This window comes from Etheostoma spectabile, chromosome 7 (assembly GCF_008692095.1).
Source record: "Etheostoma spectabile isolate EspeVRDwgs_2016 chromosome 7, UIUC_Espe_1.0, whole genome shotgun sequence".
Classification (NCBI taxonomy): Eukaryota; Metazoa; Chordata; class Actinopteri; order Perciformes; family Percidae; genus Etheostoma; species Etheostoma spectabile.
The window spans coordinates 4,699,785-4,715,777 of NC_045739.1; the positions used below are offsets into that span (position 1 = coordinate 4,699,785).

At 40.5% G+C, this 15,993-nt stretch overlaps 1 protein-coding gene across 1 annotated transcript in view; it reads left to right on the top strand.

Moving 5' to 3' along the window:
* Nucleotides 1-15,993, top strand: part of LOC116692606 (cadherin-4) — a 259,858-nt gene that overhangs the window by 210,036 nt on the left and 33,829 nt on the right. The window contains exons 6-8 of the mRNA XM_032521044.1: nucleotides 6,661-6,816; nucleotides 12,052-12,196; nucleotides 14,289-14,461. Coding sequence (XP_032376935.1) covers nucleotides 6,661-6,816; nucleotides 12,052-12,196; nucleotides 14,289-14,461 — 474 coding nt within the window. The remainder of the gene's footprint in view (nucleotides 1-6,660; nucleotides 6,817-12,051; nucleotides 12,197-14,288; nucleotides 14,462-15,993) is intronic.

Sequence of the window (15,993 nt, forward strand, 5' to 3'; positions counted from 1 at the left end):
AAATCTGCCTTCCTTGTCTTTAATAGTAGATAAATGTTCGTATGTCTCCTTTCCTGAAATTAGGATTACTACTCCCCTAGTGTGTTTGGATCTATTTGAGGAGGAGAAGACATCTTTAAACCCCTGTCTATTGAGTTTTTTGTGCTCAGCTTCCATCAAGTGGGTTGCTTGCAGAAATGCAATATCTATGTTTTCTCTTTTTAGTTTAAGAAGGGTTTTGCTCTGTTTGACCGGGCTACGAAGCCCATTCACATTTAGAGACACTACTTTCATTTTCTGGACCCTGTATGTACCAGCTTATGTCTAGAATGGTATGATGCTATATCCTCAACAAAAGCAGATTTCCCTTGTAGAAAAAATACCTAAAGAAAAACCTTCCCCTGTTCTGAACAAGAACAAGCATTTACACTCATCATAACAAAGATAATAAATGTGAGAACTTCCTCTAGCAGAGGAACCTTTGTCCCTCTGAAGCCCCTGTTGGTAGGTGGGGGGGGAAAATCCATCCTGGATGGTTGGGGCCCTCCTTAGTGGTAAAGTGGCTGACCTGCTGGTGTGCTCCATGTCCACTAATGAGTCCAACATTACTATTCCGTTCAGTCGGTGATTTGCTTTAATTTAAGTATTTAAGTAAAGAGGAACATTTCACCTCTCGTGTTTTGCAATCCACTCACGTTTGTAGTGCTTTTAACATTGTGTTGATATCCTAAACTCTTGGAGCTTTTCTTTCACTTGCTTCTCTATTTGTTTTCCTCCGTCGCCCGCTTGTTGCCATGGGAACACCTTTAGTAACATCTCTTCTAAGTTGGAAGCCTCTCTGACAGCGGGCACCTCCCACCCCCATGTCCGCAAGAAAAGCGAATGCCTTTTTTTTCAGCACTTTTTTAATTCCTCCGTAGGCTCTGCGTTTTTCCATCACTTTGTATGCGTAATCGTAGTCAAAGAAAATCCGTTTGTTGTCAAGATGAATTTTCTTTTCCCAATCCAACTTCAATACCTTCTTGAAGGTCTTCTTCCTTGACAACATGCTGCTGAAAGTTTATCCCAGTGGGCCGAGGTGTGGCGTCAGATCCAGGCTTCCGGGCCAGAGCTCCGTGAGCCCGTTGAATCTGCAGGGACATACCGTCGCGGAGAGCCAGTTCCGTGGTCAGCAGGTTTTCCATGAACTTTATCACTGAGTCACCCTCCGGTACCCCGTATACTCGGATGTTGTTTCTTATGGACCTGATTTCCAAATCGGTGACTTTTTCTTGCAGCCTGCGTTGCTCCTTCAACAGACTCAGCAGAGAGTCTTTCGTTGCTGCACCTCTTGTTTCCATATCTGAAATGCGCTCTTCCACCTCGGTGATTGCATGGTCATGACCCTGGAGCCTGGTCCCGACTTCAGTTTGCTTCTGGTTTAGCTCTTGTCTCAGGGTCGCTAGCTTGTCCTTGAAATCTTTCTTCAAATCTCCGGTGTCTGGAGATAGCTAAATGAACGTCATTTTTGAATTCCCAAATGTTCTTCGAGATAGTTCTTTGACAGTTGCCGATGCAGCTTGTCTGTAGATTCACCGCCATCTCCGCTAGCTAGCGGATTGCCATTTTCTTCGTCGGTCAGTTCCATTTGCATTTTGTTGGCTTTTAATTTATCAAATTAAAAAAAATATTAGTTTGAGAAATTTTTTGATAACAACTGAAACGGAGCAATGCGTCCGTCTCGTGCATGGCTTCCAGAAGTCCCCGAGGTCATCATTTCAAATGTATCCTTGTATCCCTTTATTTCTTGAGGACTGTGGAAAGAAAAAAACTCGACCTCCGAACAAACTTTCTGAATGCACAAGGATCTGAAGTACTAAGACTGGTGTATCATTTCTATAGAAATTGCTTTTGACACACAATGCGACAAGAACATTACAGCAATGCATTTGGTAATTGCAGTTCTCTCTACATGCTAAGCCGCATATTATCTTCAATTATACCTGTACTTCAAAAGCATCCAAGAACATGAAAGATCAATTAAAATACCGAACTGGTGTGTAATGGCTGTACCTATGCACCGGCTCACTAAAGAAAAAGAAAAGAAACACCTGATGTCATGTATGCATCTGTCAGGTAGCCTGCACATTAAGGTACTGTTAATCAAATTTAAAATATACTGTAGAAATTCAGCAAAGAGCAAAGCAGCTATCCTCTTTGAATTGTGGACCAAAGTAAAATACCGAATACACTAATACATCATGTTTGAAATACTTTTCTCATGCACTGGTTTTGACACGGAGCTGATGGTTTCATGACTATTGTTTTGTCAGTGAGATGGGCTGTTGTTTCAACATGATTGATTGATGAATGGGTTTTAAATGAACGTTTTCTGAGATAATCAATCTGGCTGGCACACATTCGCCTCCTCTTCCATCACTCATACAATAATCTATCCATTCTATCTTCTTGCTTGGTTTAGATTACAAACATACCATCTCCTTCAGTGATTTTGTTTCTGAAACAGTACCAGGTTAGTTCTAACTTTGAAATATTCTTGTTTTAATTCCTTTCGTTCCCGTGTAGTCAAAGAGCTGCAAACACAGCGAGTATGCTGGCATAGACGGTGTCTGTGAAAAGATAACGTTCTTTCGAATGGAGCATACTGGAGCCCTAAGCCTCTCCATGTTCCTCCCCTTTGTTTACATATAGCGCCTTTTCTTCTAATCTGCCATGGTGAGAGTTGCGTGGGCTGAAAGGCAAACAAGTGCCATGGTAATATACTAAGGAACACTCTGGTTTCACACAAAGCAGATAGGCCCATCATTGCCCGAGTCTGAACTGAAACACCTTAAAAAATAGAGCCAGCCAAGAAAAGACAGAATAACTTAGAGTATCTCAGGTTATGCTAGGGGCCGAGCAGGTGGGAACTGGGTTTTAGATTTATTTTTGAGAAAGTGTAAAGCAAAGAAAATCAACAAATTGTGCCTTATAAGAGATTATGCTTTTTTACTGCAGAATGCCGTGATTGAACCTGCTTACCTACTGCTGCAGTTAGTTACCGTGATGCCGGCCATGTGAAAACCAAATATTAAGTATTAAGTGAAATCCAAAACAATAAGCTGATAAAAAAATGGCCATGGAGCTGAGGAGAACTGCAGATGCAGGTGATAATTCCCTGTGTTTTAGTTTACTCTATTAGAAGGTTTGTCACACTCATTACTTGCAATTTGGATTCATTTCATTTTAAGATATATCATCATATTATTAAAATATGTATATCTACAACCAGCAGTGCAGTCATATATCTAAGTAGTAGTAGTTTGATACATTTTAAAGTGTTAGTTAACATGCATTTTTAAGTGAGAATTAATTCCTCTTCTCCCCAGTAACGGTGGTGGTAGAACGGCGCTTCTGTGTTATTCATTCCCCTCTCTTCATCTCCTCTTCTCTGTTTTCCCCAAAGACCCGGTGCCATGATAATTTCTCATTTGATTCAGTTTTGCCTGGCAGAAGGGAGCTAAGCTCACTGATAAGATCTCCTTAAGAACCAGACAAGTTGTCAGTAATGAAGGGAATTGCTTTGATCCGTCGACAAATAGGTCATTTAGACAGTGTCTGGTTTCTGATGCTGGTCTGGTTTCTGATGCTGGATGAGACAGTCATGGCTCTCTCTCTCGCGCTGCCTCTCTCTCTCACTCCCACTATCAATCCCTCTCAGTTGAGCGCTTCTTCTCCACCCTATCTTCATATACACACATACGCACTATCAAGACAATAGTAGAAAAATTACAAAGAAACAAAAAAAATACAGAGAAAGAAAATACTGAAAAACAGATTTTTATTATAATTGGCTTGCTTGAAAATGAATTTGTTATTTATGACCCAATGGAGAGATTTTATGTGCATGTGGAAGTGTGAATGTGTGGTATTGTGTGAGGTGGGGATGTAGGAAGAGAGTTTCCCTCTTTTAATTAAAGGAAATAAAAAGTACTATAGTTATGAGAAGCTCTTTTTGCTCATCTCATGCTTGGCTTTTTCAACACATTCCCTCCCTTTCTGAAGCTAAAATGGCAGAGTGATAGCGAGAGCTGCTCACCATCAAAATTACATCCTGCCTGACACAACATTCAGTGATAATAGGAAGAGAATGGTAACATGCAACGACAGCTAGCTAAAATCCATAATTGGATCTGTTAATGTATAACCATGTATCTATGAATGGGATTTATTACATACATTATTAATTATCAGTCAGAAACAACACAATTTTTCACACTTTAATGTGCATATGTAATACCCACGCACAAATGTGGATTCTGATTCTGGCTCCATCCCTCAACTGTTTTACGTGAACAATGTGGGAGGGTGAGCTAATTGGCTAGAATGGCTTGGCTAGAAAGAACCCCCCCCAGGATGACTTGGGAAACGGGTGGGATATCAGGGGGGCGGGGAAAACCCAAATGGAATTATGGAGAGCTATCACTTCCTAACTGGTGAGGATTTATACTCCACTGCCAAGGCCAACGGATTAAAGTAATTTCATTTTTCATGCATGGCTTCTGTCCCCATGGAGACCTGAAGCGCAGAAAGAAAGAGAGAGTGATGAGAGACCAGCGCAGGGGAGAGATGAGAGGGACGGGGAGGAGCGGAGTGGAGAGGAGAGAAAAGGAGTTGGAAAGGAGAAGGGAAGGCAGAGAAAGGAGAGGGGAGGAGAAAAAGGGGATGAATGAGAGAGGCAGACAGTTTGGCAGTGGGATGTGTATTAATTGCTTGTATTTTCTAATGTGACAAGAAAGGTAGATAGCGTCAGTGTGCTGCAGTCTCTTTGCTATTCCTATAGAGGAGGGTAATGGCGGTACACTGAGAGTTTAACTGAGCTGCTGGGTGGATATTTGTTAGTTTCTTGGTGTTTAACGAGTAGAGTTTCTTTGTAGTAATTGCAGTTGATGCCTGCAGTTTATCATCTCTGTCAGCAGTAATTCACTGAGATATGTGCAGAGCACTCTGACGTTCTCCTCCCCATATTCCCCAAAGAAAACACACGCATACAGACATGAACAAATAGCATTAGTGGGATGTTATGACACCTCATCTTGCATTCTTACAGGGAAGGTATTTATAACTGATCAGATTTGTTTGATTAGAAAGACACGCCATACCACACAACCATATTTTTCTAATAGTGAGTTGATGATCATTTTGAGGCTGATGAAGTGGAGGGAAATAGTGATAATGGCACTGTTGGTGAGGGTGACAGGTTTTTATTCCACCAGTAGGAAGAGTCAGGCTGACACCTGTCTTATACTGTATGTCCGTTTCCTGTCCTTGTTAGTTGCTCCAGCTATTTTCTCAGCAGGAGAGAATTCCTAGTGTGTCAAAAGTGTGGCTAAATTGGTTCCCCGAGTGGTGAAAGATGGAGACAACTTTGGACATTCTTACTCTTGTGATGCACTCAGGCTCTCCACTGAAATAGTAATTGATTAGAAGAAAAAAGTTGGCCATTCCTCTGTCTGTACGTGTGTATGTTTTACTGTGTGTGTGTGTGTGTGTGTGTGTGTGTGTGTTTGTGTGTGTGTGTGTGTGTGTGTGTGTGTGTGTGTACAGGGTGTACCTGCATACTGGAGTAAGTATGATTGAGTCACCGCTGATGTTGTTCACGGGTTGTCATGTAGTTGCATGGACAGAAATGGGATGCTTGTAGGTTTGGACTCTATTTGGGCATTAAATTGAAAAACTTCTCCAAATGAGTCCCAATTAGACAGCATTTCAGTCCAAATCACAGGCCTAGCAGTGCACTTAATGCAGCTATTAGCTGCCTATCTGGAAAGAAAAGCAGAATCCACGTAAGAAGGCCAATTTCTTAATGAACATTCTGCTTCCTACACAGTTATTTAAGAATTCTCTTCTCGTGTGCTCCCCTGGATTTGGCCCATTTTTGCCTCCTCTTAATTAGTTTATAGTCATGTCGCATGTTGTTGCTTTCCTAATTACACAACAATTACAACCTCACTTTCCTATGTAATCGTATTTTTGTTAAACACATGTCTGTATTCCAAGCTTGGCTCCCGCAAACCTTAATAAATCACTACCTGACTGTCAGTTCACAGTAAATACATGTTGATATCATATTTCCTTTCCCAAAATATTGCATTTAAATTTCTCTTTTGAAGCAGTCCAATTCTGCCAAACAGACTGCATAGGGCTCCCTGCAGCAGCACTAATGGAAACTTTGAGTGTGTGGTAGCTAGAAATGCCAAACTGTGATGAATGTATGTTTGTGTGTGTGTGTGCGCAAGGATGCGTGCCCTGTGCATGTGTACGTTTGTGTGCCAGTGCATGTGTATGCTTCCAGTTAAGAATATGCAATATTAGATTTCTGAGGTTGTGAAAGGACAACATTATTAAACTTAAGGGCTGTATATCCCAAACCAGTCCTTGAATAATAAATGCCCCACAGCACAAATTGCACTAATAGGTGTAGGTTGGATGGGATAACGTTTGATTTAGTTTCCTCAGTGCAAGAGAGGAAAAAAGTCTTGATGAAACACAGTATGATACTTTGAATAAACACTTGATTGATTGATTGATTGATTGATTGATTGATTGATTGATTGATTGATTGATTGATTGATTGATTGATTGATTGACTGATTGACTGACTGACTGACTGACTGTTCCTCTCTGTTTGTTGTGATGCAGATTCGTTCAGACCAGGACAAGGACATCTCAATCCGATACAGCATCACTGGGGTGGGAGCGGATCAACCCCCCAACGAGGTGTTCAATATCGACCCTGTGCTTGGAAAGATGTTTGTGACCAAACCTCTTGATCGAGAACATCGCTCTTCTTACCATGTAAGTGTGTGTCACTTTCTCTTCTCTCTCCTCTCTCTCTCTCTCTCTCTCTCTCTCTCTCTCTCTCTCTCTCTCTCTCTCTCTCTCTCTCTCTCTCTCACACACACACATAAAAGGCTAGTGCATATATATACAGTATATAGAATAAAATGAGAGAAATAAGTACAGTCACAGAAGAGAAATAAATATATAAGCTATATAAATATCATTATACTGAAATATGTTTGTGCCGTTCTATGTGAACAGTGCAAAAACTAAGAAACTAATAAAAAGTATCTATAAAAGACCTCTCATGTAGTAGTTTTGGAGTATCTTGCAGTATTTACTTACCCTCACTTCCTATATCAAATATGCATGAGCTAACAGGCAGTTGTTTTAAATTTGATTTATTCTTTCATTATTCTAACATATATTTGCTCAACATAGCAAATTATGAAAAGGAAATCTGCTAATAATTGAATTCAGTCCATTCAATAAACATTACATAAGAATATTGCATTGCATTATTATATCAAGCCTCAAATACACTGCAACACAGCATCTATAAACATTTCCTTGAAGAGTTGTTTTTGTGTGTTCTTGTACTTTGATCACTGTGAAGAACAATGAAATGTTTAGTGCACAATGATGATGGAATTAACAATTTGCACGGTTTCACTCATATTAGTAAGGCAGCGCTATGTGCAAAGCATCTGGATGCAGGGAAGCAGAAGTCAGAGGCTGTGTTAATTAATAATTAATAATTGCCCGCCACATTCTCTTTGTCATACTTTAGCTTTTAAACAGTAGTGCCAGTAACAGAGAGGAAAAAATTACTTAGTGAGTGGCAAGATGTAAAAATGTTGGGATACACTCTTATTTCACTTTTTTTCTGAGAATGAGATGAAAGGTCAATGTCATTCTCATGTCTGTGCACAAAAGAAGTAGTTCAACATTCAAGGAGATGTTCCTTTTCGCTTTTTTGCCAAGAGACAAATGATGAGATTGATATCACTCTCTTCTCTTTACATTAAATATGAAGCTACCATACACCCAGCAGAAGCTATCTTAGCATAAAGACTGGAAGCAAGGGTTGATGCATAGGGTGCATCCCAGGTTCTAAATAGCATCCCTGGCTCCTCCACTTGCCCACCTTCCAAGGAAGCATGGGAGAGACGCAAGAAAATCATGCGAGGAGAGGGAAACAAGGAGGAAGGGAAGATACATCCATCTTAAAGACAGTCTATGATTGAAAGCAGGGGAAAACATCTAGCCTGGTTTTAAAATTCTGCCCACAAGTACATCAAAATCTTCCACATACAAGCAGAAATGGTAAAACAACAAGTTGGGGGAGATATTAGGAGGTGCTGGATTCCTATTGATAAGATGAGGTTGCAAGGCAACAAACAAAAACGGTTTTCAAGTTAGTGCATCCAACTTAGATTTAAATAGGGGCGCTGGTACACATAGTTTTTGAACTTTGGACAGAAGCACTAGCTGTTGCTGTTTCCCCCTTCTTCCAATCATTATGCTAAGCTAAGCTTATCACCGACTGGCTCTAGCTTTATATTTAACGCACAGTCATGAGTGGGGTCGATCTTTTCATCTAATACTCTAAAATAAAACGAGAAAGCAGAATTCCCTAAATGTTTAAATAATCCTTTTCCTGTAAAGCAGAAAAGCAACTGATCTGCTACACCTTTGCGGGTAGCATTCGAGGACTACAGATGGAGAGCTAGAATAGCAAACAAACTGAACTACTACCCTGCCCATTTCCTAAGATTACAAATACATCCCTAAAGTCCACTGACTGTTTATGTCCAGTTTAACTTACCTGTACATAAACATGCATGTAAAAACAACCCAGTGCAACATGCGTGGCCAAACTAACAACGCCTGTCCTCTCACCTTTGTGCTTTGCGTGTGTGTCAAGGCATGGAAATGTCAAACAAGCAAAGTGCATTTGAAGTTTAGAAAAGTATTAACTTGTCGTAATGCTACCTAAGCTAATCTTACGCTAGTTTTACTGCTGCTGTGGAAAGAGAGTCCCAAGGCTTTGATGTAGTGAACAACCACAATGGGTTCATCACTTTCTCTGTCTCTGTACCTGCCGCTATCCCTGTATTCATATGGGAAACTAGACTTGATTTACAGTCCTGGTAAGCTGGCAATCCCAACCATTTAGTAGGAGCTGAGCAGATTTATACCCGAGAGAAACTCCAATCAATGAGGTGATTTGCTAAGAAAGGCAGAGGCTGCTTAAGTCAAACTCCATGTTTGTGTGAGAGGAAAAGCATACGATACAACAACTGTCAGGGAGAAACCAGATGAGATAACCATTTCAATTAAAGGCCTCTCACACTTGATGCTGTTAAGCAATTACACTGTACTTCATGAAACATGAACATCATAAATCCAAGAATAAAAAAATAAATAAAACAACAGGGACAATTTTCTTTACTGAGCAACATCATCCTGGAAAGCTAGAACCCACACAAAGTTAGAATTGCACTTTATGCTCATTCTTCAGTTTACTTCATATTTCATGCCATATTTCAAGAACAGAACAAAGTTATGGTCTAGTTCCATTTATTTCAAAAGAATGAGCAGTCTTAAATTCAAAACCAGCCAGCCAACAATATGCATTATTTTGAGGAAATTAAGGTTGGAGCTTCTGGGAGTGCTGTTACAGCTATCAGGATGCCGCCTCTTTGCCAAATGCCGAGCTCTGCCTGGTACGGTCTGTTTTCTCCCCTGCCTTTCAAGATAATTACTTTAATGTGGACCCTGAATTACATTTTGCCTTCTTTAAACATGGCGGCAATCTCTGACTCTTGCGGTTATTGAATTAGGGTGTGGGTACATGCGGAATGGAGGGATGAGAGTGGGTAGAGATAAGGGGCCTGGCTCTTAGCCTGTTACAGCACAGCGAGATTCTATGTGCGATGGCAGCACAAGGATATTGGGTGCTGGACACATCAGACAATTCAAGGGGAAATGTAAAAGTCAAATTAACCTCAGGGAGACCTGAAGATGCGAGTTTTGGTGGAGGTGCAAAGTGGAAAAAGATGGTTGAGAGGAGAGGATGGCCGTCGGTGGAGAGGATCTTCACCTCTCTGAGGAGAAGGAGCTATTTATTCTATTTCCTGCCACAATAAGCCTGGAGGCTATTTTCTTTATCTGGCTCTCATGCTCTTGCAGTGGCCAGGTAGCAGTTTTCCCATCAGGCATGCTCAGATGTAAAGAGTACTTTTTCCTCAATTCTCCATACATGACAAGAAAAAAAGAGTCTGTTCATGTTACAAGTTAATATTTTTGTTCTCAATCTGTTTCTAACATGTCTTCATTTTTCCTTCAGCCGCTTCCAATTCTGCCACTTTACCTTTCCTCTTCCTTTAGCTGTCCTTTAGATTAATCTCCCAAACAAACATCAGAAGGAGGAGGGGCCTAAAATTGATTGTTGACATTTTGACTGAATAAATATTTACCAGCATGTGTTAGAGCAGGATGTAGATAGTATCTGAATTCAGATTTTTTTTTCTTACCTCCCTTGTATGATATAAACCAAACATCCCCGGTGCTTTCAGCTGACAGGAATATTGCTGAATAAGTCATGTTCTGGGATATAAACATTCCCAGGTAAGGTGAAATGAATCCAAACAGCTTTAGTGAGAACCAAGGAGTTTATTTTTGAAAAGCCTTTTCAGTCTTTGACCTTCAAGTATGCCGTTAAAAAGACCAACCTCATGTATTTATTTAAACTCAACATTTCCCTGATAATTCAGTTTTTTACTCTGCCTTCATTTTCATTCATTCAGTTCTGTTTTTTCTCCTCCAGACTTCAAATTAGAGAAAGCAGTCAAGACACATTTTAAAGTATGAATTCCAATAATAACTCCATGTCCAAAGTTTGTGAGAAATCCTTGTTGGTGACTCATTTGATCTAAGCACAGCTAAGTTGAATTTAAAATGGGCTGACTGTGTTTGTGGAATTAGAGGGAAGTGAAGAGATTTCAGAACTCTCCTTCAAACAAAACCAGACAGAATGTTGGCCTGGGATCCAACACAGGGATCCTAAAACAGACACCTTGCTTTTACAACATAGCCAACTACCAATACAATAAGATGTTTCTTGTTTTATTTTGAGATGAAAAACAGAACAACTTCTGAAGACTAAGTGTAAAAGAGATAAGAAGTCTGGAGAAAGTACATGATTGCAAAAGGCAATTTCTCTGCAAGAAAAATATCCAGAATTTCACTTCCGACCTCATATTCTGTTGTGTAAGTTTCTGAAAGCTTTTTGAAACTGTTATACTGTATGATTCAATAATGCAGATTGTATCAGCCTGTGTATTCATGAGCAGAGTGGAATGACAAATTCAGAAAGCTGTGCAGAGGTAGTTTTTTTTATTTGGCCTTAGAGGTTCTGTGAAAGTAGTCACCTTGAAGCAAAAGAAAACTTTCAGTTTGTTGGTGTTTTATTTGTGTTGCTTCTCCCTTTTGTCTATTCCTGTGAGTGGAGACAGTTGGGAATACACTGAGGGAGTGATTTATAGAAGTGGTATTCAAACATGCCAACAACTATTGAAAGATGCTGTTTGAGTATTTACATCTCTAACCACACACATAAAAATACATCTCTAACCACGCAACAAAATTAAAATAAAGCATGCACAGACTTTCACAAAACTTAACTTAAGGGTGGTCCTCTAACCACAAGGTGGACGTTCATAAAGCGCTTTGTAAGGTAGAAATGCGCTATATAAATGCATTTCATTAAACTAGGCTGAATAAAGTTGTAGTCACCAGAAATCAATATGTGTGACACTGATATCTGTGAGCTGCAGGGTCTTTTTATTAGAATAAAAAAAAAGCATACCTTTTACCTCTTAATCAGAATGTTCATTCATGATTTCTTTTTTTCCCACAAGCATTTATTCCTCTCTGATGCAGTATTTGCATGGCATGCCTGACAAACTACAACTGTAAAAGTTGCAAAGACAAAAATAGGATTTTGAAAAGTAAGACAAGAGCTCCTCCTCAATGTAAATACATGTTAGATAGGCCCTTGTTCCATGAGAAATATTGATCTTTATCTGTCAAATACCAAATGTTTACCCTGAATAATTTCCTTCATAAAACCAGTACAAGCACTCATCATATTATACTCATCATCCATTATTTATCAGTTCACTACTTCCTGCTCCCATAATGGTTAAAATCTAACCTCATCTCTTGTGTTTTTGTGTCTCCCAGCTGCGAGCCCATGCGGTGGACATGAATGGGAACCAGGTTGAGAACCCCATTGATCTGTACATCTTTGTCATCGACATGAATGACAACAGACCTGAGTTCAAAAACCAGGTCTACAATGGCTCTGTGGATGAAGGCTCTAAACCCGGTAATGAAGCATGGATGGATGGATGGACAAAACAAGAAGTGCAGTATGTAGCAGGAGTAATTACAGGAGACAAGTGTTCATTTAAAAAGATTAAAGAAGTGTTTGGAGGGGTGAAGTGTTTGGATATGGGTGGACAGAAGAAGAGCGATGAGCATATCAGGAGAGATTGGTGTCGTTAAAAGTATGACCCCACCATTGAATCTTTGATGCAACAGAGAATTTTCCATTCCCCTTGATTTAGCAGACCGACGAAGAAGCTGTCTCCTACAGTGGCTTTTCGTTTAGCCAGCTGCAGCAGCGGCCATAAACCACAGAGGGTGCTGAGGCTGGAGAGGAGATTGAGGATTAAATGTACCACGCTGTAGCACCAGTGGATCATTTTATGTCTAACCTAAGAGCTGTGTGTGTGTGTGTGTGTGTGTGTGTGTGTGTGTGGTGTGTGTGTGTGTGGGTGTGTGTGTGTGTGTGTGTGTGTGTGTGTGTGTGTGTGTGTGTGTGTGTGTGTGTGTGTGTGTGTGTGTGTGTGTGTGTGTGTGTGTGAGCCTGATGAGCCAAAGTTTATTGCACCAGCAGTGAGCTCAAGAGGTGTCCAGGTTCTCATTTCCTTTTCTTTCTGAATTCTTTTTTTTTTTTCTTCTCCTTTCCCCTCAGCCTCGCCCCACACAGCAGACAAGTCTCTGTGGCATACATGACATTCAGCTGAACAATAATCATAAAAAAGGAGAGTTTTAGAGTTTAGAGCTCCAGTGGTTTCAATGGAAGGCCAATTACAGACTTGAATTAGTTTGCAAATTAAAGCGTCATTATGGGGAACCTAATCCTGTCAGGCACAACTTAGGACGCCCGTACAAAGGGTCCACATTAAACCCCCTAAGAGTGCAGCTTAATGAAATTACCCCGGCGATGTGTGACACATTGTGATTCTTCATCTCCTCCTCTCTATCCCTCCATCTCTAGAAAAAAGCCAATGGGTAGAGTACTGAGAGTCCCTCCACTTGGAATCAAACCAAACATGGTGTCCTCTATTTCTCTTTTCCTCTCCCTCCCTCTGTTCCTGCCGACTTTTTTTCCCCTCGTCTCGCTGAGAGGCCTTTAGAGTGCTCCCTGTGGCCGAGTCATTGACAAATGTTGCTTTGAGATGTAATGAAGTTTGAAATGGGAGCTGCGGTTACAATTATCCTCGGACAGGGGCTGTCACTGGCATGATATCACTATCTTTGGCAATTAGAGCCGGCTGCGAGAGAAGGAGAGCAAGAGGGAGAGAGAAAGATGGAGAGATTGGGTGACAGGCAGTGATCCCACAGAGTTATATGAGTGTGAGGAGGCAGCAAACAAGTGGTGCATTCATGGAAGAATAGTGGCTTTTTCTCTCCAACAGAACTGAGTCTGCATATACTATAGTATGTCTGTGCTAACTTTGCTCGTAGTCGGAGTGATTATTTTTTATAGAGCAGGTTTTAAACAATTGAATTAATGTAAGCAATGGTTACCATACATCTGGGCATTTTATTATCTTAGTTTTATGTGTATAGGAATCAGTATCATAACAATGTGATTAGCAATACCTGTCATAAAAATCTACTTGTAGGACAAGAGCCTTCCATTTTGGGAAGTTAAGAAGAAATAGTAGACATTATATAGTATGTGCAGCCTGTTCAATGTATCCGCTAAGTGAATAATATGTGATTTGGCCATAAAATGTATTATAGAATTACAACGGCACTTATCAGTGCTTGTATTTGGAGTCTTTGTTATTGACAGAACAGGTGTGCAACATTTCTTCGTGGACATACTGTAATTCTGTAAATATCAATTAACATAACGTTATGGAACATCCAGGTTGTTTATCAGCCATACCTTTGTACACGTGAATATCATTGGGATTATTACCAATACAATATCATTCAGTGTGATTATTACCAATGTATATGTTAACACAACAGAGTAAGTGCAATAAATACACCAGCACTTTTTGTGCTTCGCACTGTAATTTCTACTGTTACTGTTTAAGATGTTGTATTGTCTGTATAGTCATATGTGTCCTTTTGGCTGCTTGGACGTATTTGTTGACAAATATTATTTACTCCATCAGGAACGTATGTGATGCACGTGTCAGCGTTCGACGGTGACGACAACACCACAGCCAATGGAATGGTGCGCTATCGAATCCTGTCCCAGATGCCGCACAGCCCCATCCCGAACATGTTCACCATCAACAGTGAGACTGGAGACATTGTGACTGTGGCACCTGGTCTCGATCGAGAGGTTGGTCTTCTCTTTCCCAAAGCATTTACAATTCACGTTTAATGTTTTACAGAGATAAGATCATGCAAATCTGTGAACAAATGAGAAGTATCCACACAGTCTGAATGAACTATAGCTGGCCAGAGAATAAACCTTTATCTTTGTTTATGGACCATAGTTCCTAACAGCATTGTTTACTGTGATGACACTCTGAGATGCGACTTTCAAATGTTGTCTGGCCACACACACACACACACGTTGCGTTTTTACAGTAAATTGCCTTCTTCTGCGGTCACCTTGTTCATGGAGCTATAAAGTTGTGACAAGATCCAAATGTGTTTATTGTCGCGACATGGATGTGCCAGTGACAACTCTGCAAAAAAATCTCCGAGACAGATCATCCTCCCAAACTGTCACCAGTGACAGACCTATTAACAACACATCATGCTGCAGTGGGCTGCTCGTGTTGTGTTGTGTTTTGTTGTGTTGTGTGTGTGTGTGTGTGTGTGTGTGTTGTGTGTGTGTGTGTGTGTGTGTGTGTGTGTGTGTGTGTGGTAAATATAAAGTGGAAATATACAAGATAGAATGCCCTTGACACCTGTCAGACAAACACAAAAGCCCATATAATCACATCTACACTCGATAAAACACAGGCAATTGAGGGGGGGAGAGAAAACTGAAGGGAGCAATTGAACAAAACAGAGCTGGGCAGACGGGGTATTACAATAAGTTGGGAGGAAGTGAGTGTGAATTTGGCAATGAAATAGGATGATGGAGACAGAAGCAGGATGAGACGTGTGGGTGCCAGATGGAGTGGGAGAGAGGTATGAGTAGAACAAGGAGTCAAAATGTCCGTTTATTCTGTTACTGATAATCCAGCCAGTCTAATGTAGGATTAAACTCCTACCCTCACTACACACACACACAAGCATGTTTGCACAACTATACTTGTGAAGAGCAATACAGACATAATTCATCTTAAGCACTTAACTTTTACTAACCTATCTTTACCCAAGGGCTCTAAGTGATACTACACTAAGAGCTGTCTTTTTCAGGAACACCCTGCTCCCCGTCACTGCATTACACACATTCACACCTGGAAGAAGCCCAGTACAACGTCAGTGGGATCTGTTGGCCACTGAGCATCTCCAGATTTGGGTTAAGGGCTTTGCTCAAAGGCACCTCACTGGGGATGTTGAGGGAGGGGCAAGCACTGCCCGTTCACTTTCACCAGCCAAATAAAGATCCTGTTCACACTTGGCCTTAATATGCAATCTAATATGTTATCTGGGTAAAGATAAATAAATTGTTCTGTAAGTTGTTTTTAAAACAATTAGTTAATTAATTGATCAACAGAAAAATATGTGAGGATTATTTGCTTTTCTCTGTTTTACACTATATCATTATACATGGCATAACTTTGGGTTGTGGATTATTGCTCAGACAAATCAAGTAATTTGAAGATGTCACATAGGCTTTGAGAACTTGTGATGTGCTGTCCTTATGTGAAAGTTTCCTTGGGCAAGACACTGGGAAGGCCAGCGTGGCAGCTC